This window comes from Larus michahellis, chromosome 11 (assembly GCF_964199755.1).
Source record: "Larus michahellis chromosome 11, bLarMic1.1, whole genome shotgun sequence".
Classification (NCBI taxonomy): Eukaryota; Metazoa; Chordata; class Aves; order Charadriiformes; family Laridae; genus Larus; species Larus michahellis.
Window position 1 is genome coordinate 10,665,151 of NC_133906.1, and position 24,361 is coordinate 10,689,511.

Consider the following 24,361-nt stretch of genomic DNA (forward strand, 5'->3'; position numbering starts at 1 on the left):
TATCAGTGCCATTCACTGTATCCCAGTGAATGGGGCAGTGCAAGCGTAGAAATTGTGTTACTTTGAGCTCAAGCCAGCAGGTAGAGCCTGGTGATTTTGGAAGTGCCCATCTTGAGGGAGTCTTGGGGGTTCAGGCTGACTGGGTTATGGGGCTACATTAATTAAAAAGGCTCAGGCAAGAGTAGGCATTGGACCCCAGACCCCAAGTGCCTTCTAGCTGAGGGCTGTGGTATTGTACACACACAGTGCTTCGCAGAGGCTAAATGAGAAGGGGGGGAAAGACTTGGCAAGAGCATCTTCCCCTCATCTGGCTCACTGCCTGCCAGCCTGGGACATGCAAGCCTTGTCCATGCTCACCTCTGGCTTTCAGGTGGCCATGACCCACCTGGCCCCCACAGGGCTGCAAGGGCCGTACACGGGGCTGTGCAGGCAGCAGGTGACAGCCTGGTGTCTGCCCTGTTGCATGTAGCATCAGGACCTGTCTTGCTTCCCCCTGACAGCCAGTGTTGGCCCATCGGCCTGCAGCACATGCCCTGTGCCAGGAGCGAGCCCCTGCTTGCCCACGCTCCGCGCAGAGCTTGTACATCCCCAGCCCAGCACACAGCACCTGCCCTGATGCTGCCGCTTGCCACCCAGCAGCAGATGAGTGCGCCGGGGAGAAATTTGGGGCCTAGGACATAACCTGTACCAGTGTGGCCTGGAGTATTGTACCACCAGCTCCTTGCCGCCGGTGCGGTGCCACGCCGTGTCCCCGTGGGCACGTTGCTTCTGGCGCTGAGCGATGCCGGCGGCTGCCCAGATCTCCAGCGCTTGTGTGGCCGTGCCAGGAGCAGAGCTGGCAGGGCGCTGATGAGAGTTGGGCTTCGGCCATGGGAGGCTCCGTTTGGGCTGGAACGTGCATCACGGCACCCAGGCTGGCAGAGGGGAGGAGGGCGGCGGTGGGGGCTGCGGGCACAGGTGACGGGAGCAGGCAGTGGTCCTCCCCAGGTATGGGGCTGGCAGCGGCCGGAACGGGTCATCACACTGATGCTGTGCCGTACAAAGTCAGGCGGTGGCCCAAGACCAGCAGCGTTAGTCTGCTGGCAGCTCACAAGGATCAGCTCTCCAGCTAAAGTGGGGCAGCAGAGTTTATAAAAAGGCATTTTGGCATAAAAAGCCATTGCCAGGCTCCTTCGCCACCTGTGGCTCATGAATGTTTTCGTGCAAATGCTTAACTATGGCCGCGTTCTTGCCAGGGCAGAGTTATGAATGAATTCTTCCACTCCGCTTTAAGCCACATCTGAGGCTGCTTGACTGGTGTCTGGCTTCAGCGGGCCACATTTTGGGATATAAACAGTTTACAGAGCAGCCTTCTGTTGGCCTCTGCTTGTGAAATAAAGAGCCGGGCATGGCTACAAAACACAACACACACACACAAAAAGAAAAAAGGAAAGGAAAAGGAAAAAAGAAAAAGGAAAAGAAGAAAAAGAGGAAGAAAAAAAGAAAAAGAAAAAGAAAAAGAAAAAGAAAAAGAAAAAAAGGAGAAAAAGAAAAAGAAATAAAAAGAAAAAGAAAAAGGAAAAGGAAAAGGAGAAAGATAAAGAAAAAGCAGCCATCCTGCCCATGTCTGCATCACCCCCTCCCTGGGCCAGCTGGCACGGTCCCCAGGTTGCCACAGCCCCAGTGCGGGCGCAGGAGCAGGCCCAGGCTGGCAGCTGCCCTGCTTGAGGCGGTGCAGGTGGGATGAGGAATTTGAGGCACTAGGAGAGGGCATCTGCCGCAGGACACCCCCCACCTCTGCAGCCCTGAAACGCACCCTGCTTTTACTGCGGTGGCTGGCCAAACTTTCGAGGCTTTGCAAGGTGAAATGAGCCAGGAATCGGCCCTGTCCTGCCCTGCCCTTCAAGGGACTGAGCAGCCACTGTGCAGTGACCCAGGGGCAAAGCAAAGCTCAGGCAAGGTATTTAAAGTGCCTAACTTTATTTTTTATTTTTTTTTTTTGAAGCGGAGGTGCCCGAGCTGAACGGCGGTGCCCTGCCTCTATGTATTAGTATTGCCACGCTTTGGAAATAACGGATTCGCTCACCCTCCGGGTCAATCGCTTTTAAATGTCCGGGAGCACTCCTTACAAGCCAAAATTTTATTTGTTTCATAAACAAGTAAAATTATATTAATGTAAAACAGGTAAATGGACAAAAGTAAAACACACGGCACTGAACACAACGCTATAGAGCACTGACATGGAGAAGTGCAGCTCCCTCCCTCGTGCGATGCCCTCCCCCCCCGGCCCCCCAGATGATTTGCTTGAAAAGCCTAATACAGAGGTCCAAAATCTGATTCAGCTTAAACATGATGTACAGGTCACAGTATTGAATCATAAAGGTAACGATAAGAGAGGAACTGTCTCGGAAAGGGGGAAGGTAAAAGAGTTCCCCCATCTCTTCTTTTTCTTTCCTTCTTCCTTTTTTTAATTTTTAAACAAATAGATTAGGGGCGGGGGGGGGAAATCCATGGAAATAAACACTGTTTCACTCCGGTATATATATATATATATCTAAAAAAAGCAGGGTTCTCAGTGAACACAAAATTCTATAAAACTACCATTGATCTGTGTTGTTTTCTCCCCCCCCCTTTTTTTTTCTTTTTAAAAGTTGCTTTAAAAAGGATAAAAAGTGCACAGACACCCTTATAAGGCACAAACAGATCTTCTGTACAAATCATATATCATCGGACTGTTTAAAAAAAATAGCAATACGAGTACTAACAATTAAATCTGTAAGAGGCTACCTTTTCCTGGAAATCTTTTATAAGAGGCCTATTTTGGAAAAAATCCTGTTGCTCTCGGATAGGCAGGGGGACGCGTTCACTGCTCTCCCGTCCCACTCGCTGCATGGCCGCGCTCCGGCCCCTGACCCCTGTCTCTCCCTTGCTGGCCCCGCTGGATGCTGCCCTTCTGGAAACCAGTCTTGGCTGCTACACCAAAAATTCAACCTGGGCAATGGGTCCTGAACAGCTGGGACACAGCCTGGGGCGGAGTCGGTATTTCTCCTTGCTGGCTTTAAAAAAAAAAAAAAAAAAAGAGAGCTACACCAAAAAAACCCCACCCCACCCCAGGTACGCAATTAGTCCCGCTCATTGAGGACCTGAGGTGTCAGCCAAGCACATGGACTCTGCCCGTAGCAGCTGTAACCAGCCACTGAAAGTGACCGGGCACCCCTGAAACGAGGAGAGCGGCCCCAGGGACGGCTGCTGGCCTTTGCTAGCCCAGACCTGATCCAAGCTAGCATCGCTCGCTGTGGATTCAGACAGCTTTCCTTGAATTCTTCATCACGCAAAGGCTTCCCACCGAGCCCGCTCACCAGGCAGGGGCTGACCCACCTGGCCTTTCATCCCGTGCTCACGCACTTTGCCATCACCACGCTCGTAGTGTGATGCCCACGGACGGCAGCTGGACCCTGGTCTGCAAAGGGCAGTGCCAGTGGCTCTGCTGAGGGCTCAACATCCTCGGCGGTGGCACAGCCAGTGGCATGAGCCGAGTTTCCAAACAGGGCTCTGCAAAGCCAGCCGGCTCTTGTGCCCGTGCAGCCGGTCAATGGGTGAGATCTCACTCTACAGCAGCCTCTCATTTAGACCCTTAAAATGTTAATTAGCTCCTCAAGGAAAAAAAAAAAGAAAAGTTTTCTCAAAGTTTTCTCCATGCCCTGTGAGCTGGCATGCTGGCACAGCCTGCCGAGATGAGCTGCTCCCCCGGGTGCGCTCTGCGTGATGGCAGCGTGGGGCTGGGATGGGGCTGAGTGCCGCTGGGTTCACCAAGCGTGGCACCGCCGGCATCGCCAAGCCCCCACCCAGGCAGCGGCACCGCAAGACGACAACAAACCCACGGCTACTGGCACCTCGGAGGAGACAGGGTGAGGTGAGAGACACCGACAACGTCAGGCTGCCCCTCTGTGCCCAGAAGCCCTGAAAAGTACAGGCATTGTTATTCTTTTTCTTTTTTGGACTAAAATGTGATAATTGCACCTTTCTGAAGAAAGCCGTTCTTACGCACTCGGTGGCACGTGGTCACCCAGATAGAATGACACCAGAATGACTCTCATCCTTCCATTTGCATCCTCTCCTTTCCCCTCTTTATGAACCTGGACCAGCTGGAAACCAGCCAGGCTGGGGCTGAAGGACCGGAGAGGAGCGGTGGGAGTGGACGGAGGATGGAGGGCGTCTCCAGCGGGAGCAGCAGGGAGGATACCGAGCTCCCTGCACCAGCCCCGCTGCCGCCTGCTCGGACGGTGCCCAGCTCACCCAGGTTGCTGCTGCTTGTAGCTGTCTAATATCACAGCTGAAACCCATTTACCTTTTAAGTCCCACCATCTAATAATAGCCCCAGAGCCTTTTTCTTTCCTCCTCCCAAGTAAAGACCCCTGTTCATCTCAGTAAGTTCTCATCTGCTGTTGGGACCCAGGCAGCTGGGAGCTGTGCTGGGAAACCTGGAAAGGCAGGAGAAAGAGCAGGTAAAATCAGCACATACACAGTACCCAGAAAAAAGCTAAGCCTGCTGGGACTGGGTCAGAAATTAATTTCTCACCACAGGCTCCAAAAAGTCCCTGTGCCGGGGCGGGAGGAAGGCTGAGCCCTGCAGGGGAAGGGCTGGGGAGGTGAGCCGGGCGGGACGGCGTGAGACGGCAGCTATGCCGCCTGCGGAGAGGAGCAGAGCAAAATGCAGGCGCGTGTGCCTGGCGGTGACAAACACCATCATTACGGACGGACGTAGCCCCACGCTTTTCGTAAGCCAGGACTGCACAGTGTCCATCCAAACACCCATCTCATCCCCAGGTTGCAATTTACGGCTTCGGCAGCCAGACGTACGGGCAGTGCCTGAGCAGCCCATGGCTGCCACCCGCTGCTCCATCGCTGCTGCAGCACTTGGGCTTGGCTGGGACTCTCGGTGGGCTCGTGGTCCTCACTGCTACCCTGTGACTGCTCCCCGCGTCTCAGCCTCCCTGGCCAAAAGTCCCTGCTCTGCCACAGAAAGCAAAAGCTGCTTTATCTAAGTCCAGACCAGCTTCTTCAGATGCCCCAGAAGCCTGTTCAGGGGGGCGAAACCCAAACAAGTGAGAATCTGGCTGTGCTACTATTTTGGCCTTCGCTAGTTCCCCGTACAGGGATGAAAATGACATTTCCAGATCAGTTTTGTCCACTTTGAACCCTCCCACTGGGCCTTGTCCTAATTTTGTCCCACCACAGCGCGAGCACCCGGCAGCAGCCCAGAGCTGCTGGGGTTTTGGGGTCAGGAAGCCCAGTGGCACCCGGCACTGACCAAGTGGCAACCTCCCCTTCCTGACCCACACCACAGTGAGCCTCCCCCGGAGGAGGAGGAGGAGGAAAAAAAGAGCCTTTGCACGGGAAATCTCTCATTTGCAGCTGGGTCGGGTCCAGACCACAGTTCCCTGGATTTGCCCATGGGCACACAGCGTAGCTGGCACGGCAGCCGTGCCTTGGGGCCCTACGTGATCCTCAGCTCAATTTTATCCCTGAATTGTGCCCTACCAGTCAAATAAGGAAACACAGATAACGAGCCACTTGATAACGACTGACCAGCACGATAACCCATAAGCAGGGACGGAAAGGCATGGTTACTGCTAGCGGCGTTCCCCCTTCCTACAGCCCGAGCCGGGCGCTAAGGGCGGTATGTTTTAATAACATCTTTGATGACCCGTCGGCAGATTGGGCAGCAGGCGTTGAGCTGCTTCTTCAGCTTAAGACCGCAGGTGTTGCAGAGGCACATGTGTCCGCAGGTGTAGATCACCGTGTCCACCTCGCTGTCAAAGCAGACGGTGCATTCCCCGTTCTTGCTGCTTGATGGCTCCGGAGGGGGGAAGACGGGAGAGATGGGGGGGCTCAGGGGGGAGCTGGGAGCAGTCACTGCAAAAGAGGAGGAGGGAAGGCGATCATTTAGTCTCCAGGATGGTGCGAATCTGACACCGTACAACACACACACACTCATGTCAATTTTTAAGGCTCTTCCTTTGTCATTGCCTGGTTCATTTGGGGTATAAGACCCCCCAGACACGACACCGCACCCCCCCGCTATCACAGCGTCGCTGCTGTAGCACGGACAGCCCCGCAGGGACCACTTGCCATTAGACAGACTGACAAAGTGGGAAGCAACACGCAGCTCTTCTTCAGGCCGTGAAAATCCTCCCACCGCTTTGTGTCTCCTTCCCAGTATTTCTGGTGGCCTCGCAGGAGGGGTCAACGTCTCCCCCGTAACCCCAGCGTAGCCCCAGCATTGTCCGTCAGCCCGCACTCCTGTCTCGGCGTCACCGGCACAGCCGGGCGCCGAGGGCTCGGCTCTGCTTACCGAGGGACGACTCTGAAGCAGACGACGACCTGTTGACGCTGAAGGCCATGTCCGAGTCGCTGTCGTACTGCGAGCCGCCGGGGGATCCTGAGGGCGAGACGGTCACTGGGCTGGACTGCACAGTGCCTGCAAACACAGGAGAGAGCTGAGCCCGCCGCAGACAGGCACCCAAACCCTGGCTAACGCCCCCCAGCCCCGTGAGTCGCTCCCAGCCCACATGCACGGGGTGCTTCAGGGTAAAATCCAGCTGCTGAGTTATGTGCTGCCCCTTAGTAATGATACAGGCGCAGGATTTTGGATGTGATGGATGGCCTGGACCTCGCTATGCCAATTTCTGGTCAGTGCTTCAGCAAGGTGAGCACCAGGTCATCTGACAGCCATCATTTGGGGTGTAAAGTCACTTCCCCGCGGTCCCGACCTCTCCAGCAGGAGCAGCCTCAAGCTATCACCGTCTCACTGTCAGGTCAGGGGCAGCTGGGAAAGGGCATTGCTTTAAATGAGAAAAACCCGCTTTGCAAAGTCATCAACATCTGCTTTTCTGACAGAATCCTTACCAGGAGGGAAGGACAAGCACTGGAACTGGTCACCAGCAATAGACCAAAAGTGACAACTGATCCCCGAGCCGTGGCAGTGCTTGGGGAGCGATTACTGCCCAGCAGCAACACACGTGCTTAAACCAGAGCTGCGCTCACAAAAATCATCGCCAGTACCAAGGCGGGAGTTGAATACCTGTTGGCTGGAACAGTGAGCTTATAAAGAATCCCTTTTAAAAACTACTCCTCTGAAAACCAGCTGTCCCCCACACAGCCATCCCTGCCGCCCTACCTGCTGCTTATTTTACCTCTCAACTCTCATCCCTTTCTGGGGGATTTATATAGGCTGCATACATCTATGTGACAGCTACCACGTCTCGCTCCCTCTTGTTTGCAAACACAAGGTGAGATCAGGAGCTGCTTCCTCACGTCGGTGACCACCTGCTAAAGGCAACGCTGCGAATGCAAACCTGCGGCTCCCGTTCTGGCCCAGGAACCTTCACCAGCCAGGTGGCTCCCCGGTGCGATTTCTTCTGGCTGCACTTACCCAGTATTTTGAGCTGGTTGATTACACCGTGGATTGTAAAAAACACCCAGAGGGACTGTGAGGTGTCCACACACATTAGCATTCCTCGGCTGGCTCCATTCACCCCGTGGTGCACCTCTCCATTCGGCAAGACCATGAAACTGAGAATGTCGCCGCTGTTGAGGACCGGGAACGCTCGATAAACCACCCAGTACTCCTTGCGGTCCAAGAGAAAGTCTGGATCTGCTGGGAGCTCATTTGTCCGTAAAGTACTCGGATCACAAGAAGTGATGCCAAACGAAAGGGCACCATAGTATGGCAACCCAAGATGTCCTACTTCCACAAAGAGGCTTTCACCGATGTGCAAAGGCCGGTCAGAAAACACCAAAGTCCTATTGCTTTCTTGCCAGTTGGTGCACGCAACCATCCGGTCCTGAGAAAAGGTGATGTCAGGTCCCCGGGTTGGGTGGAATCGCAGGTCTGTGTCCAGGAAGGCTGGGACCCCCTGGGCACGCTGCCGTCGGTTTGGGCAACAGGGGATGATGTGGTTGTCTGTCCCAAGCCCTGGAACGCGACTTAGGTTTAGGTTTGCAATTTTGGCCACCACTTGGTTATTCTCCAGTTCGTTGTTATTGAAGTTGGCTGAATCGTGGTTGCTCTGTGGAAGGCAAGTGCTGAGACGGGCCGTGCTGAGACGGGCAGTGGTCATGGTCTCTGCAAACATGCTATCTGTGAGAAAAACCCAGTGATAAGGGACATTAGAGTCAAGATACAATTGACTACTTTTACGGTTACAATTGTTATTATTTCTGCCTACAGATTATCTGAATTCTGTTCCTCTGAATGGAAAAACAGTGAAAAAATTAGCCAGAGGTCAACCACTAATGAAAGGCTAGCGGTGGCGAGTTTCATGAGGAGCACGCAGAAAAATGACTGCATCTTGCCACTAGCTCAGAAAAAACAAGTGTTACAAAGCGCCCATGTAATTTGGGAGCTCCTTGCACTGGTGAACTGGGAAAAGCTGTTTTATGGAGGGTGCTCCGTAGAAGAAAGAAACGTTTCAGTATCTTGTTGTTTCAATATCTCAATGTCTCGTGCAAGCCAAATGTTTAACACAGCAATGGGCGAAGGAGCACAAGCGTGAATCAATGCTCCTTTTACACTCCTTGTCATTGCCTTACAGCTGTGAGGTGTCCAGGCACAGGTGTGTCCAGGAGAGGTCATTTTACAAGAAGATTTCAAGCCTCTTATCTCAGGGGTGTTCACCCCGCTGCAGAGAATCTGAATTGAAAGCTTGCCACAATAGGTACTTGCTGCAGGTGTTACAAAGAAGGTTTTTACAGTTAGAGAGTTATTTTCCTCTTTCACAGCAAAGGGAAACTCAGGATGCTGACCCTTAATTCATTTCCCAGATTTTCACCTCAGCCATGCCAGGACAGGGGTGTATTTAAAGGTGTGGGGAGGTTTGGGAGTGCCCTTCCTTCTACCTCCAGCGCTGCCCGGGCCCCCCTGGACACTTCACTCCAAAGGGAAGGCATTAACCAGCTGAGCAAAGTCAAAGCACACAGAAGTTAAGAGCATGCGTGAATGAAGCAGACTCCTGGTCTTCCCAAAGATGGAGAGGGGAAAAGCATCCCAGCACCAACGCTGCCAGCTCCTTGGAGGAAAAAATCACCAGGCTTTTATCAAAGAAGGAAAAACACCCAAATGCATCCAGCAGCTGCAAAGCAGAGGCTGCCATGGCTCAGAAGTCCATGCAGGAGAGGCCACCAGTGCAGGCTGATGGCTGGACCAGCTGCTTCTAGCAAGCACAAGGTTATCTGGCAAGAAACTTACTCCTCACACAGAGGAGTAAGACACATCCAAGCTTCATGATGCTGAAAGATGCATTTTGTGCATCTGCTTTTGGGCTATATTTCACAGCTTTCTCGACTTGCAAAAGCTTAGGAGGAAGAGACAGAGAGACAAACACATCTGCTTTGACACCACATCTGCAGCAAGGAGGCTGGGTCCCCTGGTGCCCCAGGTGGCTGAGCATCGCCCTGATTCCTGGGGCAGTTTGTGGGGCTCAGTACTTCAATCCCGAAAAAAAATGTCCCGGAGTATAGGTGTCCTCAGGCCCAGTCTTTCACTCTGCGCGCTGCAGGACTGGGGGTGGGGGCAGAAATAAGCTGCGTTTTATTTTTCTAGCTATAATCTAATGAGGAAGGAGGACTGCTCTGGTGAAGCAGCTGCACTGGCCACTCCAGCAAACGCTCCTTCACCTCTGCGATGAGCACCACAGGCTGGAGTCCGTCGCAATCGCAATTACAGGATAAGCTACTGGTGAGGTTTAATTACACATTTGAGGCAGAGCAGGCAGGGCAAAGTGGTGTTTCTGTGTAGCCTTCTCGGCTGCAAAATAATTGGTACCATTCAGAAGAACACGCGAAGGAGCTGCCTGCCCACCGGACTAACAATTTCACAGCTTATCGCTGGTGTCTGTTCGGTGTGAGGATGGAGGACCCATCCCCTCGAGCAGGTGCAGCTTAGCTTGGCTGTTAAAACTAAATCAGCTCCTAGGAGCCTCCAGGAAAGGGCAACACTCTTGTATTTTAAAAGGATTCCCTGTGGTGTAGACTAGTTCAAAACACTCCATCTGACACTGAATTCATTTGAAATTTCAATGCCGTAAAAGCCACAAAAGGGAAGTCATTCCGTGGCAATCGGCTCGGTTCGCTAACGGGAACAAATTCATCCCCTCTTGCATCCCTCCCCAAGGAAGATGCTTGTAAATGAGCCAGGCGCCCCCTGAATGCAGCGATCTGCTCAGGGGTAGGGGAGATGCGGCACGTGGTAGCAAGGATCCTGAGCACGCAGCAGCTCACGCTGTAACCGGGAGCTGGGAAAGAACAGGGGAAGCCAGAACCGGTCACCTTTGCCTCCTCAGTCCCTGGGACCTTGCTGTAAAGCAGCACCATGTTTTTCCACACCACAGCAGCATATCTAGCTCAGAAAAAGCTGGGTAAAGTTACATGTAAAGATTTCCATTTATCCCTTCACATGGCTGCTATAATGCAGGTCTTTCCATCACTGACATCTCTAAAATATATTGCTTTCTGGATCCCCACTGCTGTCAAAAAAAAAAACCAGTTAAAATTTGAGGCACAAAACCAATAGTAAATTAGTTTTCTTCGTGTCCCATAGAAATGATCAACTAGGTAGATCACGCATCTTTTCTACGTGATCATGCCTCCGTGGAAAGAGCAACCAGAAGAGCAAGCCATGGGCCAAAACGCACACTTACCTAGTATTTGCACTTCATGGGTAATTCCATAGACATCTATGAGTGCCCAGAGAGGACCGGAAACTTTAATACCACAGTGAAACAATATTGGCTCCTCGTCATTAATACTGTAGAAGACTCTCCCGTGACGGTCAACCCAGAAGGCCAAGATATTGTCTCTCACAGCAAACCTCTCTGGCAAAGCCTTGGCCCAGTATCCAGGTCGGGTGACTAGGTCCGGGCAGGCGTACTTTGGTATCTCGTCAGAGCTCATCTGCGATGGGTCGTGAATGGTGAAGCCGAAGCGAAGGGCCCCGCTCCAGCCGTGGTGCACAGCCACCAGCTTCAGCCTGACCTTCTCGTAGAGGTGGATGGGCCGGTTGGTGAAGGTGACGCCGTTGCAGAAACTGTTCCTCCGCGTGGCCTTGCGGGAGTGAGCGTCCAGACGCACGTTCTTGCCTTTGGCTTGGGAGTGGAACCGCGGCGGCTCCGTGATAGCGAGGACCGAGCGTCTCTCATGGCTGCTGTTGGGCAAACTATAATAGGGACGGCTGGACACGGAGCGGGTCTGGTGGCTTGTGTCTGCAAAAGGAGAAACCAGCAGCTCCGTCAGTAGTGCTCGACCTGAGCCAGCTCAGCCCGAGCAACTCAACGGGCTGGCCAGGCGTGCTTTGCATTACTCGCTAGGAACCACACTATTTAATCTTAAAACGCTGTGCTCGGCCACAACCTGCTCTTTGTTGCACCAATTTGGCCCTCAGCTTTATGCGAATAAAAAGCAAATGTGTCTCCTGGGGCGAGGGTTAGGCAGCTTCCCTTCTACACCCTGCAAAGCTGGATGGAAACGAACATCCTTTTGTTCCCATCAGACGCATCCTATTGCACTCGGAAAGGCCTAACGCTTGTGACTGTGGCTCCCAGTTTCCTATTTACAATGCGCGTGCTGTTAAATCACCAGCTGGTGGCCAGAGTCACACCATCTCTGAGAATCATGGCTGTTAAGACCAGCTCAAGATGAACGCAGATGTACGATACTGATTTTTTGGGGGACATGCTGCCACTGGCTTCTCTGTCCCTTAATTTTGTAATGATGAACGGGAGCTTCTGAACACCACAAATAAACCGAGACATTTAGCAGCTGGAGCACCACCTCTGCATCACCAGACTGTTCTTCCAAAACTTTCAACCCAGCTCCTGGTTCAGATATCAGATGCAACTGGCACATTGAGGAACATTTCATCCCGCAAAGCCTTGCCTTTACACAGAACCTCCCATTTGAGCTCAAAGCACTTTATAAACGATGATTGTTTTCAGCTTCACAGCACCACAGATGGCACAGAAATCCTGCCATCCTCGTTTTACAGATGGGAGAAGGAGAATTTATGGGTGAGATCTTGCAGCATTTAAAGTCAATAGCAATTTCGAGACCAATTTCAAGAAAAGCAGATTTGAGGCCTAAAGTGAAGTTCACACAAGCGTGAAGCAGAAATGAAAAAAAGCCCAACTTTTAATCTTAAGCCTTAGCTATAAGTTCCCCGAGGCAGAGACAATCTTTTTTGCATATCCCTGAACACATCCCGAGGTCCTGCCCCGGGACCAGGGCTCCCATGACCACCACCACCATCACCACCACGGTGCTACAGGCACTTCAGTCTCCCCATTTCCCACCCACCCCACCTCTCCTCCTCTTTTCACCTGGCTTTGTGCTTTTTTAAAGCAAAAATGGAAGGCGTCCTGGGTGCTCAAAGCCATCCTGTTAAATATAAAACTGCATCGCAAGCACACATTTGCGGTGAAATACTTTGCCACGTTTGAAGCTTTAGAAGCCGCCTGCCTGTCCCTTCCTCCAAGCTGCTTCCTCCCTATGTGTAACCCCTGGCTTTGCTTCGTGACCAGGGAAGGATTTTCTGACGCTTTCCTCTCTTGGAAGAAAACACCAGAAGATGCCGGGAGCTCAGCTGGGGAAGCTGACAGGAGAGCTGCAGCTGTGACACCTTTTTTGCAAGCAAAACCCTACCAGGCAGGGCAGACAGAGGCTGGGACTTGCGTTTCTGTCTGAAATAACAGATGCTCTAAGCAACCGCTGCCTTTGTGAACGCAAGAGAAGAGGCTGCAGGCGAGATCTGAACACACGATTAGCCCCTGAAATCGGGCATCTGCAACAGGAGTCAAAGAGCTACAAAGGCATAAAGCTCCTGTTTGCATCAAGAAAAAAGGTCAGTCCTAAATTTTGACAGGCAAACGCATGAACGAATACAAGGTCTTTTGTATCTCTTCGTTTGTGCTGCACGTGACAATCGCTGTGCAGCACAAGGTATCGGTTAATCCTGTCGTGCACGAATGTAAATAAATACATCCTTGCCCTTACATCAGCGGGGCGTTTCCCATTTCCATGCCAGAGCCATGAAGGCAGAGTCCTGGGGGAGACAGGGAAGAGAGAATCTTCCCCGGGGTGTTAAATCCCCTCGGGGCTGTCCCCCTGCCCGGCACAGCACCTCCGTGGTCCAGGCTTCCCCACGGCTCTCCCAGGGCAGGAGGGGATTCCCAGGGTCAGCCCTGGCCATACTCTCAGAGGTATGGGTATTTCTCTTGGGTATTCCCAGGAGAAATCTTATTTCTTTGCCTCCCGAAGAGCTGAAAGGCAGAAGATGGCTGCTTTCAGCACAGAGCCACCCGTTGCTCATGTGGGTGATGCTCCATGTGTCTGTCTGCAAATGTTCCCGACAAATGATGCTGCTGCAGAGGAAATACGGGTTGGGGTTTCCATAGCAGAGAGATGCATGAACCCAGCCAGCACGTAGTGATGGGCGAGTGGCCCTGAGCAATGCAGGGCAAATCCCATGCTTTCCCACACCGGCTCCCCATTTTTTATCCGGATTCACAGCACCTTTGTGCCCTTCCGCTGGGATGGGGGTTAAGCAAAGCCACGGATGGTGCTGCCGGGCCAGCCGCTGAGGGGTCCTGCAGGACCTGCTGGGCTCAGTGCTGCTCCTCATCACACCCCTCCTTGCTGGGCAACAGCTCCCCGAGCAGAGAACCCTTCATTTCATAATCCATTGAGCTGCATTGTTTTCTAAAAATAGTTAAAAATTTCTCCCCTGTGAAAGCGAGCACCCTGGCTTCCATGTCCCCATGTTGGCCAAAAGGAGGAAGGAGGGATGAGAGCTTTTATTCTCCTCTCCACCATCATAAGAATGCCCTGCTCCCCCCCGCTGTGCAGCACCAGCCCTGCTCCCACATTGACCTGCCGGAGAAAAGACACACATCAAGACACGGTGCTCTCCGGCACGGCCCCTGGGCAGGTAATTCTCACACTGCTTCGGGAAAGCGCGGAGGACCGAGGCGGGAGTGACAGTGACAGCAGCGCGGCGGAGGGAAGAGCGATGACATGGGCACTCACTTCAAAGGCAGCTTTGGGTCCACCCTGCCAGAGAGGAACTCGGGGCCGGGGTTTGGCACTTTTTGTTTTGTTTTGGTTTTTTTTAAAAACAGGAAAGCATATTGTCGCTAAACAATAGGAAATTCTCCAGAAGGAAATGAATGGATAATTTATTTATAACGCCGTTCCCCCCTCGCATGAACACCTGCCGGTTGCCACCAGGAATAAAGCCTGACATAACCCAAGGCAGGGGAGGCAGAGCTTTCCCACTGAAACGCGCCTGGAGCTGAGCTCGGGCATGTGCTTTACTCATTATGTACTGACGGGGACCAGGCAAGTTCAACAGGATGTTTGTGCCTCTGAATTGCCCTAATTTGCGGCTTGGCTTCCACAGTTCGGATCACATTTCAGTCCCTCTGCTATTTCTCCAAACCCTCCCCTCTCCTGGCTGTGCTTTCCCACCCAAAAGCCCGTCAGTGGGGTAACGACAGACAAGCTCGTGGCAGAAATGCCACTCTACCCAAGGGTGCCCGATGCCGTGACAGGCAGCCAAGAGTGACGCCAGCTCTTTTTTTCAGCTATGAGATTCCTACAACGCTTTGAGCAAGTAATTTCTTCTCTTTAGGCCTCACTTCAACGTCTGGGGGAGAGTAACAGTATTCCTCCACCTTGCAGGAAGCTAAAAGGATTAAAAAATGTAAGGTTCTCAAATACATCACTCCATGAGCCTTGTAAGCATGTCAGCAGGCTGGCTAGATCATCCAATGGGACACGAACTCACTGGGTCCCCCTGGGTGATGTCCTAAAGTCCCATCCAGCATTTGGCTTCTTTTCATTCCAGAGTTTTCCATTTTTCATCCCTACTCGCACCAACGGCAAACGTCATGCTCGCAGCATGAGTGCCTCAAACACACGAGCGGGGCTTCAGCAAATGTGAAGTAAGCCAGGAAAATGGAAGAAAAAAATGAACTGAAGCTTAAGAACGGGGTAGGGCTCCTCACTGAAACCTGCAAAAGAAACCCCGGCTGGAAGGCGGCATTTCCATCCTCACGGGCCGCACTGAAACAGATTTGGGTTGTGGGGACCCATGCTCTCAACTGCAAGTTGCTATCGCACATCGGAAACTTCACCTGCTTTCCAAAAGGGCAGCACGTTTATTTCTTAGGTTATGCTGACCTTTGGAGAGGTATTTTAACAAACATGCACTTTGCATTTCAAAAAGGTACGGCAGGCGGACCCTGGACAAATTCCACATATTTATCATGGTTCCAGTTCTAAAAATAAAAAATTTTTTCACCCATTTGTTCACAGCATCGGGTTTGCTGTGGCACTGGAATCCCACCGACAGCAGCAGACAAAATTCAGAACAAGAGCCCTCTCCAAGGCTACTGCTCTCCGGGGTGCGGGATGGAGGGGGCTGATTAGCTGGAGAGTTGACCTTAAGCCAGACTGATCCTGACTTCGCTTGTCCAGACAAGCCAGCCAGGAATAATACCATGGAAAGCCCTAAAATGATGGAGAGGAGAATAATGTTCAAGGAGACTGACACTACAGCAGAGACCTAGGACGAGGGCAGCCTGACAGTCGGAGGAGGAGGGCATTGCCCTCCCTGTGTGCCACGGGTAAATCCACCGTCTGTATTAACTCTACCACCGCTGCACCAAAAGACATTCCCTGGCTCCCACACCCCTTTCCCAAGGACCCCCTGCAAGTAAATCCATGACAAAAGGCGCGTGGGATGGCAAAGCAGGCGAATTATGGGGCACCGCCAGGTGCCAAACAGGGATGCGCAGTGGATAAAGCAAGGATGTCAAGGGAACAGAAATTCCTGGGACCGCTACCCCGGGGGTGAGGTACAGCTCACCAGCACGCAGCTGCAGCGTGCGCTCCCCAGGCTCTTCAGAGAACAGGCTGAAAAGCAGCAGTGAGCAGCCTGAAATCCACCCATGAACGCTCCCTGCACAGGCAAAAGGGAATCCACCTACCATGCCTGCGCCTTATCTTTATGGCTGCTGCTTTATCAGTAACACTGGGAACCTTTTCCTATTACAGTAGATAGTTAGGTCGCTGCTGCTGCAACAACCCTGTTGAACATTAAACAAGGCGTCTGGAGAGAGGGGGGCAGGTGGCTTTTGCTTCCAAACAGGAAAATCCCAACAGGTGGGAACAATGGGGTCAAGTTTACTGCATGATGGCGAGCTTGTAGAAACCACCCGCGCCGAGCGAAAGTCAATCGCAGCGCGGGGGCCGGTAAAAGCCCGGTCCTCGCCACGCTAATCCCAGTGCATCTTTGCTGCCGGGGAGGATGCGGCCGCCCGCGGGCACCCGGGCTGGAGCCTTGCCGGAGGCTGGGAGAAGCAGGCTCAGCTGTTACCGCAGATAATAAACGTTAACAGTAATACGAAACAGGATTCTGCTCCGACGCGATCTTATCTTCTGAGAACAAGAGATAAAAATCTGTTCACATATAAATTTAGTGCGCTGCCTAGACTTTTTTTTTTTTTTTTTAATTTAAATACAGAAAACGCGTCGGGGAGCTCTGTGTCGCCTATTCTACACTCACCAGTGTGAATTTGTAAAGTTGGGCTACCAAATCCACTATAAGGCTGCTACAAAAAATTGGCCTCGTTTCCAAAGGTCCTGCTGGCTCAAGCGCTGGAAAATTCAACTTGACAATTAATAAATACCCCCCATTTGAATTCCCGTGGTTTGCATGACCAGCCCAGAGCCCTGCTTTGATGTAAAGGTCTCCTAACCTGAGACAAATTTCCAGGGAGTTAAAAGACCCCACACGGTTCGCGTGCAATAGAGTGACACAGACGTGGGGGCTTTAAGGGGAGACTGAAGAGCCTGTAGTGAATCTCAGGAAATGTGACATTTTTGGAGACTAATTTGGGAAGGAGGGGACGAGGAAAGACAGAAGTTGTTTTTTTCACTACAAAAAGGTTGTGTTGTGGCACTGAGGTAACTCTCGATGCAAATATCTCATGGACATACAACATTTTTCATTGCAGAACAGTCCAGAAAAATCCCTGGCAGAGAACGGAGATTGACTTTAACTCACAAAATCAAGTTGTGCCTGTCTCCACAAGGATTTTCAGGCGAGAAAACCCTCTCGCTTCTGTGGGTAATGCTTGAAACCAAACATTTTAGGGGTGATTTTAAAAAAAAATAATACTAAACCCCATTTTTTTTCTAGGCAGAGGCTAATGACACATTCTGGTCTTCTAGGCGTTCCTCCATGAAAGCAGAGAGGTATTTGCAAACAGCGTTAGGCAAAATCCTTTTGTTCTGATTTTCTCAAACCAGCAAACACGGGCAGTTTCCAGGCTGCTCCATCCCCTGTCTCCCACCATGTCTTCAGGAAATGAGCTCCTGCATCCTTGCTCCTTTCAAATTAAGCCCTCTCCTTGCAGTAGGGAGCTCACAAGAGTGCCAAGTTCAACCACGTCATTTAAAAGAACGGTTGCCTTGACAGGAAAGCCAACGCCAGGGCTCAGCTCTCCCGGTTAACCAAACGTCACATCATGACACCAGCATCGGAGCCAGAAGACGGCAATTGCAGCTGAAACACCAATGTCTCTCTCCAAGATCCACCAGCTGGTTCGAAGCAGAAAATAAACCACGACAGAAGGCCTGATCCAAGGATGAAAAGTGCCGACAGCAAATTTTCCACGACCTAGAAGTGATCACAGAGCCCCAAAGACCGGGGAGAGCCAGCGCTCTCCCAGATCAGGCAGGGAAACTCTCCCAACCCACTTCCAGACATTCTGCTTGATTTTGCGTTTTGGAAATGTGGGCACATCTTCAAGCCCTCCCCAGCCTCCTTCCACCTGTAACCTGTGGGATAACAGTGACCTATCACTTCTGCATTCCTTGTTGGTGCTTTTCTGTTTCTGTTCGTAGGTCTTCAGGTCTCTATCTTTGTGCCTACCTGCCACAACACCACCCTGAACAGTCTTCTTGTGTCTTGTACTTTTAAAAGTTTTCAGGCCTTGGTATTACCTCCTCCTTTTTTTTTTTTTTTCCCTAAACTGAAGATGTTTTGCCTTTAGCTTGGCCATACATTTTCATTTGGTTTAATGAAATAACTCCTTTCATCAGGTGCAAATGAAAGACCATTTAAACTTAAAAAAAAAAAACTAAAAAGAAAAAAAGCAGAATAGCATTTCCTAATCTGGAAAAAAGGAAAAATATTCTTTAACCTAGAGGGTTTTTTATTTCCTTGCTCAAGTGAGACAGCCAAGAAACTATGCTCTGGTGGTAAATGAACTCAAACTCAACACAAGGAAAGCCAGTGCATGACCTCGATGGAGTGGTATTTTCAGAGCAAAGTGGGTAGACCTGACCTAAACCAGTATGGCCTTGTGGACCAGGCTGTGGAAGCAGGGTCCGCTATCAAAACATCTACTGCTGGGTCTGCAAGCACAGGTAAGTCCACCTACGCCCACCTCCGTCTCCCTGTTCCCCCGTCTCTCTCCTGTTGTGCCTCTGTTCATGCATGAATTTTGCTGCAAAGCCGGCCCCATCTTTATTACAGGTTTTTAGTTCTCCTGCATATAAATAGCACTAAGAATACACAGAAGCCAGCGATTAAGCATGGGGAAAAAAATCTCATCTCCCCCGTATTATTAGCGAATCTGGGTCAATGAGTCTGCAACTCTAGTAACAAATTCTTAGACTTGGTTAATGAGAGACAGAGCGAGAGCGAGGGGGAGAGAGATGGAGAAAAGGCAGGGTTTGTGCCGTAATCCCTGCTTAAGTCTCTCAGTGCGAGCGATGAAAGCAGCTGCGTGATAGATGAGGAGCTTTGGAAATGGTACAGCTTATTGTAATCCGTTATACGGCTTCGACACCCAAGTCCACTGGCTCGTGTCAGTCAGAAGGCCACGCTCCCGAGCCAAAGAGCTTCGAAAGATGTCAGGGATTTGAAAGTCATAAAAGATGGGACGCAAAACTAGATGAAACTTTTGGCTACTGGCTAATGATAAAAACATCTTGTCAAAAATAATCAGCCAGCCGCTCTTGCTATAGCTCTTATCGGGAATTTCTGGACTACGTTCTCCCTAATATGCTGCATGTGCAACACGTATGATTTCATACACCAGGAGAGCAAACCTGTGCCTCTTACTTGATGTATTATGTTTTTGCAAAATTGTTACCTGCTTTAGAAAGTTAAGTTTAACTTGGGGAGAGCAGAGGGCTGCTCAGCTCACTCTATCTTCTGGTCCTAATCTCGGAGTCCATAGCACAGTTTTGGGAGGTGATCAAAAGCAATGAGAAGTAAGCAGTTGACATCTGTTTAAGCAACTCCACAAATGGTTTCTGAGGACTGCTAGCTTGGGAGACTAAACATTTGCCAAATCTAAATGCTCAGCTCGTCAGTCAGTGATTAAAATGGGTATTTTGGTGACTTATTATTTTCATTGTTTTCTAGAAACACACAACGAAGCGCACGATAAAGCAGAGAGCACTAAAAGATGTAACACTTCAGGCTGGAAAGACTTGTCTGGAGGAATGAACTCAGCTGGAGACCCAAAGATGGGAGGAAAAGAGCAGAGATGTGGACAAAACCCCTCATGTTCTCTGGGGCGGTTGGGTTCTGCTTTGATTTACTAAATTCATACAGAAACGGGGTCCAATTTCCAAGGATTTACAATGCTAACCTTTTTTTTTTTTTTCAATGGCTGTTACTTTGGGCAGGTCTGAAGCCCCCTACCATCTTCTGATGCATCAATTTTTTTAAATCAGGTATGCTGTGCTCACTGCAAGTTAAACCCCACTCAGAAGGGCAACATCCAAGGATCCCATTTCAACAATGACTCTGCTGTTACGTCAAGCACCATCTTCCTCGTGCTCTCCCTTTTTCCACAGCCTGACACAAGGACAGTCTCACAGCACATGCATCAGGGCAGCTTTTTCTCTAATGGCTGCTCCTACAATCATTAGAGGAGAAGGACTTCGTCTGCAGTGGTTTTAGTGTTCTACAGCATGGCTCTAACATGGATTTTCACGGCATCAAGACAGACATAGATATACTCTTAATTTCCCCCTCCTCCCTGCTCCAGGCCAGTAGCGTTCACTGCTGCAGCAGAGACCGCAGACACAGCCTAAGAGCAACCAAAGACACCCAAAAAACGTGCTGTGTTCATGAGTGCTGCTGGTCCATGGAGGCCTGAGGCCACCACACAGCTCTTGCTTTGAGGCGGGGAGGGACCCCGTTGATTTGTCTGCAGGACACCCACCATACATTCCTGGTTAATCACACCACACAGGAAAGATCCTAGTTATGTCCTAGAGTATTTTTCACAGATTAAAAAACAAATCTGGGTTTCCCTCCTCGCCCCCAGTTCTTCTCCATCCTTTAATTCTTAACTTCCAAGAACAACTTGCCCCCTACAGACAGCACAAACAGCTCAGGATTGTTTTTCGGAGCAATGCTTTATGTTTAAAAAGCACCGTTCTGAACCGGTGTTTTCCTTTTCCAATCCCGAATGTGACTGGCTGAAGAGCTGCAAGAACATGAGAGCGGCATAATCACTGACATTGAAAAGGTCCATGGCCTCACCCTCTCCCACCACTGCCAGAGGAGCATGTAACGAACATTAATGCAAATAGACTCCCTGTTTCCATTGAACAACTTTTCTTCTGCCCAGCTGCACCAAGTCATCTGCACTGGGGATTTATAAATAGTGACCATGTCATTCCAATGTTAATGGCTTTTAATGAAATCAGAGAATGAAATGCATTCCCTTTTAATATCCTCAGAGCAGCAATTTTATTCCATCCCCTGGTTTCAATGCAGGGCTTATGGAAAGAGTGCTGGAGCTTGGCACATCCTTCCCACAGCCTGTCAATGTGTCGCTTCCAGCACAGACAGGAACAAAACGAGGGAAAGAATTTTGTTGTCTCCCTGATGCAGGAAACCCACCCATCCCCTACAGACAGGCAGCGTCACGGCACTGCACCAGGAGGGCAGCTTGTGAAACAGGGAGAGAAAAAAAAAGGTTTGAAAAGTAATAGTGGTAATTTAGCCTGGCTTTCGATGCATTGTTCTCTGAAAACACCCTAAAAGCCAGCGTTTATGTTGTCTTCGTCCCTCTGAATTGGGACCGCAGACAATTTATACTTACGCCCTTCCCACCTCCAAAAAGCACGTGTGGAGAAGGGCCAGCACACAAGATGTGCTGTCAGAGCCCCCTCGGTCTGTGCCTGTGCCGCCCCGTCCCACGCCACAGCTGAGCGGCGCCGCGGGAGACTCAGGTGGGGTGCGGGATGCTGGGGCCCTGAAGCGTCATGAGCTGAGTCTGCTTTCCACGCTCCGTCAAAACGCAGGAAAACTCTCCCGTAAATGCAGGAATTGTGCAGCGCCAGGACTACAGAGGAAGAAAAGCTGGAGATGAAGGGTGACAGCAGCACTCAGAGCGATGCTACAGGCGCGCAGAGGAGAGCCTGGCCATTCATTTCTGCCTCCGACTTTTTCCATGAAAACGTTATGATAAAAGGAACGAACCTGCTATTTTTCTTTGCCTCAAATTTGTTACAGAAGCCTCTTTCGTCTTTATCTCCTCTCTTCATAGTGGTTCTAAGGGTCTCTTTTTTTTTTTCTTCCTAATTACAACTTCTCTATACTCAGAGGACAGGACAGAATTCAGCTTAAAAGAAAAAACTGTGGAGCTCTTTCAGTCCAAACAGGGATGGATAACCAGAGAGCTGTTACATTTAACAATGGCACCCATACAGGGCTTTTGATCTGTCCTAACGGAGCTGCAAAACCACAGGGAAAGGGAAAAAAAAAGTCTCTAGGAAGACGTTCTTTCCAGCAAGCCCCGCTCCCAACTTGGTGCAGCATTTTTAAATGTTGTCCGCAGTTCCTTTTATATTTACACACAGTTTAAACAGTGATCTGGCAGCGAGAGGGGAAAATGCTTTGGGAGGAACGCATGGCTGAGGAAGCTAAATAAAGAAGTGGCCAGGTCTTCAATCATCCTATATTTTATATATACAAAGGCTGCGATCCCACTAAGCTTTTCCGAAACAATATGTAAAGAATCCAAAACAGGGCAAAGGAATGGGAATAACTGGTTATAATTAAATACGGGGTGGGGGGAAAGCACAGCTCTTCCACTCTGCCAGGCTAGTTTCCCTGGAGGCATGGCAAAGCAGACAGGGATTTGTGGGGCTGGGAACTGTAATGGGTTATGGGTAACTCCTCAGGAGCTGTGTCCAGCCTGCCCTGGGTGGGCCGGTGCCCGAGGCCAACACCCTCCCAGCCCGGAGATTTTAAATGAATTTCATACTGGGCAAACTCTCGTTCCAAGTGATCTGAAGGGCTGTTGACTTCACTCAACTCACGGACAGCCCAACCTGTACAACAATATCACGTTTCCTTGGCTGGTTTAGTTGATGTTTGGACAAGCAGGTCATAGCTTTTTCTAAATACAGTACATCTTCAGAAACAAAGCCAAAAATCTTTAAAAGAAAAAAAAAAAAAAAAAAAAAAAGAGTGTTCTTTGCTGGTCCAGAAACTGAGGAAAATGTTCCACTAAAAAAGGATGCATCCTTTCTTCCTCGGTTGAAATTTTTTTAAAAATGCATAGTTTTCTGCGAAGCTATGAAGCCAGTCTGAGAGGCAGGTGGTTGTGCAACACTTGGCTGCTGCATGGCTGAGCTGTGAGATCCTTTTCCGTGATATTTACAGGAATTAATAAGAGGAAACAAGAGCCACTTCAAGACATTAAACCGTCCAAACAAAAGAAAATACAGTCATACCATTACTGGACACACAATGACCTCAGCCCCTTTCTTCATCTCAACTGTCTTCAATTATTTCAACACAAAAAGGATTTAAGCAAGAGAGGTTTATTTTTAAGCCTCCGTGTCAATCTTCTTAACGCCAGTGGGATTTGATCCCAGCACACCTAAGTCAACACCAACATTTTTCTCCCTTTACTCTCCCTTTGTGGCTCCCCAGCCAAGAGACGATAAAGGCAGGTGAACCGAAGAAATCTGGAGATGAGAGACAATTCCTTGCATTGTTGAAGATAAAATGCCAGCTTTTTTTGGCCAGAGAAAGGCCAAAGCCTTTTTTTGCTGCTCCCTCCCCTGGAGGAAGGAATCGCTCCCAAGAGAAGGGGTGAATGTGTGAACTACACAGCAAGCAAACACCGCAATCTCAGCAGGGATCGCCCACGGTCGCCTGCCTCCCAGGGCAGGGCCAGGCAATATAAAGTCCTGAGTTTCATCATGTCTTCCCACCTTTTTAAGATGGAGCTCGGACCATCGTTCAGCAGAGCACGCTTGGTCAATGCCTTCAAAACAGTTTACCACGGAACTGCAGGCTGTTGTTATTTTTTATGCATTTTTTATTGTTTATATATTCTTTATAGTCTTACTTTTTTTTTTTATTCTTCACAAATCATTTACACCTCTAAAACCCCACTGTATGGTCAAATAGCACACTCCTTAGTAACTACAGAATCGGAAATTTTAGAAATCCCACATGAAACAATATAAACAGCTGTCTAAAACCTCCCGTTTCCACCCAGATGGCTCTTGTTTCAATTAACCAAATCAAACTTTAATTCAGAGTCACTCACTGGCCTTGTTTGGATTTACTTGGAAAAACACACCTATAAATCACACATTAAAAACTGTGGAGGGAAAGAATTTGTTTCTCTTTGGGTGGTTCTTTTGGTTATTATTTTTTTTTTGGTAGAACGAAATTTTATTACCAGCCAAAAAATATACAATTACATGTTGACAGCTTAGAGCCTCTGGTGGTTCTGGCCACAATAAAACACAGGCAGCGGCATGACTACACGCTGTCCCTCTGCTTCTTCAAAATAGATGGCACCAAGTGTCTCCCATGCTGCATGTGCCACTCGCACCATCTCCCAGGGATTTTTGAGCTGGAAACAGGCTGACAAAGGGATGCCAAATGTATGGAAAGCCTGAAGTCATCAAAACAGACCCACAGGGGGTTTCCCCTGGTCCCAAATCCAGAGGGCACTGGGTGTTACTGGTGGCACCGCTCACCCAGCGCCTTCTTGAAATACCAAATCCGAGCGGTCGCTTGAGGAGATGCAGGAAAGCTCTTTCCTAAGCAACTCATCCGTTGCAGCGATCTGCTGCTGGCAGGAGGAGGGGAGAGGCTCGGCTTCCCCAAAACCTCCCTGCATCCCACGGAAAGGCACATTCCCTCCGAGGAGGCACGCTCCTGTCCGTCTAGTCCCTCGCCTGCCAGTACATCGAGGAATTGGCTTCAATGGAGCGAACTGCGCTCAAGATAGCTAAAAATAACACTGAAAATCATCTAAACGGC

General features: G+C 50.2%; 1 protein-coding gene across 1 annotated transcript in view; it reads right to left on the reverse strand.

The window, feature by feature from the left end:
- Positions 1–2,455: 2,455 nt before the first annotated feature.
- NEURL1B (neuralized E3 ubiquitin protein ligase 1B) overlaps positions 2,456–24,361 on the reverse strand; it is a 34,899-nt gene continuing 12,993 nt past the window's right edge. Inside the window, exons 2-5 of the mRNA XM_074604105.1 lie at positions 10,680–11,240; positions 7,415–8,122; positions 6,335–6,460; positions 2,456–5,895 (exon numbers count right to left, since the gene is read on the reverse strand). Of these exons, the coding sequence (XP_074460206.1) occupies positions 5,651–5,895; positions 6,335–6,460; positions 7,415–8,122; positions 10,680–11,240 (1,640 nt within the window). The 3' untranslated portion in view covers positions 2,456–5,650. The remainder of the gene's footprint in view (positions 5,896–6,334; positions 6,461–7,414; positions 8,123–10,679; positions 11,241–24,361) is intronic.